Source organism: Electrona antarctica (assembly GCF_951216825.1).
Source record: "Electrona antarctica genome assembly, chromosome: 6".
In the NCBI taxonomy this organism is placed as follows: Eukaryota; Metazoa; Chordata; class Actinopteri; order Myctophiformes; family Myctophidae; genus Electrona; species Electrona antarctica.
In genome coordinates this window covers 50,012,995-50,016,794 of record NC_136811.1, presented here as the reverse complement: position 1 = coordinate 50,016,794, position 3,800 = coordinate 50,012,995, and the positions used below count along the sequence as shown (strand labels likewise).

Here is a 3,800-nt window from a genome sequence, read left to right as displayed (position 1 = left end):
CATACAAAGGGACAATGTGATTTTTGTATTGCTACATGTCTGTATAGTTTATGAAATGATGTGATAGCAATGTCAAAATTGTCAAAAGTAATTATAAAATGTATAATTAGGCTCTAAACAAACATTAAAACTTGATAGACTTAGCGGCCACATGACCCCCCCAAAAAATGAAAATAAATAAATAAATAATAGATTGCAGTGGCTTTCAAGAATTAAAGCATAAACAAACAACAAGACACATCCCCCCCCCCCCCCACTATGACATATCTATGACGTATAACGCCACATTTGGGCAATGTTTCAGTGACATATGTGTGATGTCACTATGGTGGTGCAGCTATATAACATGTGTTTTGCAAGTGATGATTTTGTGTTTTTCATTAGAATCTATCCATCCAGGACCATCGACAGTGTCCCTTCAACGGAGCTGCACAGACCTCAGAAACGGTATTGGAAACGGTACATTTTGCCAAAATGTCGAAGAAATCTGAGGCTGGAAAGAAGTTAGTATCATCACGGACCATGGACGAAGCTGATGAAGAGAAGAGAGAGAACAGATTTGAATACCTGCTGAAACAAACTCAGCTGTTTGCACATTTCATCCAACCAGCAGCACAGAAGACCCCCACCTCTCCACTGAAGATTAAACCAGGACGCCCTCGCATCTCTGCTGGATGTAACCGTCAGCATCGCTCAGAGCAAGAGGGGGATGCAGAACTTCTAAAGGAGAGCATCAGCACCACTAACATATGCACACGCTTTGACGAGTCCCCTTCCTATGTCAAAGGGGGCACAATGAGAGACTACCAGGTCCGTGGTCTTAACTGGCTCATCTCCCTGTTTGAGAATGGACTCAATGGCATTCTCGCAGATGAAATGGGTTTGGGGAAGACCCTGCAGACGATCTCCCTGCTGGGCTACATGAAGCACTACAGAAACATCCCTGGACCCCACATGGTGCTGGTGCCCAAGTCCACCCTTAACAATTGGATGGAGGAGTTCAAGCGCTGGGTGCCATCTCTTCGTGCCATATGCCTCATCGGAGATAAAGATGAGAGGGCCACCCTGATTCGAGACAAGTTGCTGCCAGGGGAGTGGGACGTGTGCGTCACCTCCTATGAGATACTCATCATAGAGAAGGCCGTCTTGAAGAAGTTCAACTGGCAGTACCTGGTCATTGACGAGGCTCACAGGATCAAAAATGAGAAGTCAAAGCTGTCGGAAATTGTGCGCGAGTTCAAGACTACCAATCGTGTCTTGTTGACTGGAACACCCCTGCAGAACAACCTCCATGAGCTGTGGGCTCTGCTCAACTTCCTGCTGCCTGACGTCTTCAACTCCTCGGAGGACTTTGACTCCTGGTTTGACACAAACAACTGCCTGGGTGATACAACGCTGGTGGAGCGTCTTCACACTGTCCTGCGTCCCTTCTTGCTCCGCCGTATCAAAGCCGATGTAGAGAAATCTTTGCTTCCTAAGAAAGAGATTAAGATCTATGTTGGCCTGAGCAAGCTGCAGAGAGAGTGGTACACCAAGATTCTGATGAAAGACATAGACATCCTGAACTCTACAGGGAGGATGGACAAGATGCGTCTGCTGAACATTCTTATGCAGCTAAGGAAGTGCTCCAACCATCCCTACCTGTTTGATGGAGCCGAACCTGGACCCCCCTACACTACTGATCTCCACCTGGTGGCCAACAGCGGAAAGATGGCAGTGCTGGACAAGCTGCTTCCTAAGTTGAAGGAGCAGGGTTCTCGTGTGCTAATCTTCAGTCAAATGACAAGGATGTTGGATATACTGGAGGACTACTGCATATGGAGGAACTACGGCTACTGTCGTCTGGATGGACAGACTCCACACGAGGAGAGACAGGTCTCCATCAATGCATACAACGAGCCTAACAGCAGTAAGTTTATCTTCATGTTGAGTACCAGGGCTGGAGGCCTGGGTATTAACTTGGCCACTGCTGACATAGTCATCCTTTATGACTCCGACTGGAATCCACAAGTTGACCAACAGGCCATGGACAGAGCTCATAGGATCGGTCAGCAGAAGCAGGTGCGTGTTTTCCGCTTCATCACAGAGAATACTGTGGAGGAGAGGATCGTGGAGAGAGCTGAGATGAAACTCCGCCTCGACTCCATTGTCATCCAACAGGGAAAACTAGTGGGCCCCAGCACCAACAAGGCGGGAAAGGATGAGATGCTTTCCATCATTCGCCACGGGGCCACACACGTGTTTTCCTCTAAGGAGAGTGAGATCACAGATGATGACATTAGCATGATCCTGGACAGGTGTGAGAGGAAGACTTTGGAGATGAAGGAGGGCATGTCCAAGCTGGATGAGAGCTCTCTGAGCAACTTCATCATGGACACTGAGAAGAACTCCAATGTCTACAACTTTGAAGGAGAGGACTACAGGGACAAGACAAAGTTCATCCCTCACTGGATCGAGCTACCCAAGAGAGAGAGGAAAGCGGTGGACTCCTACAACTACAACGACACAAAAGCAACCAGGGTTATTCGTCCTCCCAAGCAGCCCAACCTCCAGGACTTCCAGTTCTTTCCTCCCCATCTCTTTCAGCTCCTTGAGAAAGAGAATCAATATTATAGGAAGTCCATTGGCTACAAGGTTCCTTGTGACCCAGAGATGCAAAACTCCGCCCAGCAACAAAAGGAGGAACAGGCCAAAATTGACATGGCTGAGGCCCTGACGGATGAGGAGCTAGAGGAGAAGGAGAAACTCCTCTCACAGGGTTTCACCATGTGGAACAGAAATGACTTCAATCAGTTCATTAGAGCCAATGAGAAGTGGGGGAGAGACGACATCGACAACATTGCCAGAGAGGTGAAGAGCAAAACGCACAAAGAAGTCAAGGAATATTATGATGTTTTTTGGGAGTGTTGCAATAAGCTGCAGGGCATTGATAAGATCATGGCTCAGATCGAGAGAGGAGAGGCCAAGATCCAGAAGAGGATAAGGACTAAGAAGGCTCTCGACTCCAAGATTGGTTGCTACAAGGCTCCATTCCACCAGCTACGTATCTCCTACGGCACCAAGAAGGGTAAGCACTACACAGAGGAGGAGGACCGCTTTCTCATATGCATGCTGCACAAGCTGGGCGTCAACAAAAACAAAGTGTATGACGAGCTGCGGCAGTCTGTCCGCAAATCATCACAGTTTCGCTTTGACTGGTTCCTCAAGTCCAAGACGGCCATGGAGCTCCATAGGCGATGCATGACCCTGATCAATCTTATAGAGAAAGAGAACATGGAGCTGACGGAGACCATGGAGCTGGAGGAGAGAGATAAGGTGGAGGAGACGAAGCAAGGCCCAAAGACTGGCTCGGCACAGAAACGGAAATCTGAGATGACCCCAGATGGCTGTGGAAGCAGCAAGAAGCTCAGCCCAAACACTGACTCTGCACAGAAACACAAATCTCAGGGGACGTCGTGAAAGGGGTCTGCATGGTGCTAGTGGCATACCTACTGGGGAGGAAATAACGTGGCAGCCAGCTCCTGTTCTATAGATTTTGATGTAGCATGTAGCCTGATTGCTGACTTGTTCCGCACAATTATATATCCTAATAATATTTAACTAATACTTTTAGTAATTTGAGGATGGAAAAAGTACCATGTATGGTGCAGGAATTTGAGGACGGAACTGCCGTGATTGCTGTGATTGGCTGAAAGGTGTGCCATTCTGCGCTGTGATTGACTGAGCATCACATAACGGGTATGCCACAGGGGACACCCGTTATATATATTTAGTGGCAGATGTTCCTTGCTCAAAATTTG

At 47.8% G+C, this 3,800-nt stretch overlaps 1 protein-coding gene across 1 annotated transcript; it reads left to right on the top strand.

Moving 5' to 3' along the window:
* Positions 1-474: 474 nt before the first annotated feature.
* On the top strand, positions 475-3,459 carry LOC306925124 (SWI/SNF-related matrix-associated actin-dependent regulator of chromatin subfamily A member 5-like; the record flags this gene model as incomplete). The annotated part of the gene is made up of 1 exon (XM_079503806.1): positions 475-3,459. The coding sequence occupies one exon, from the start codon at positions 475-477 to the stop codon at positions 3,457-3,459; it is 2,985 nt and encodes a 994-aa protein (XP_079359932.1).
* Between the last annotated feature and the right edge of the window lie 341 nt (positions 3,460-3,800).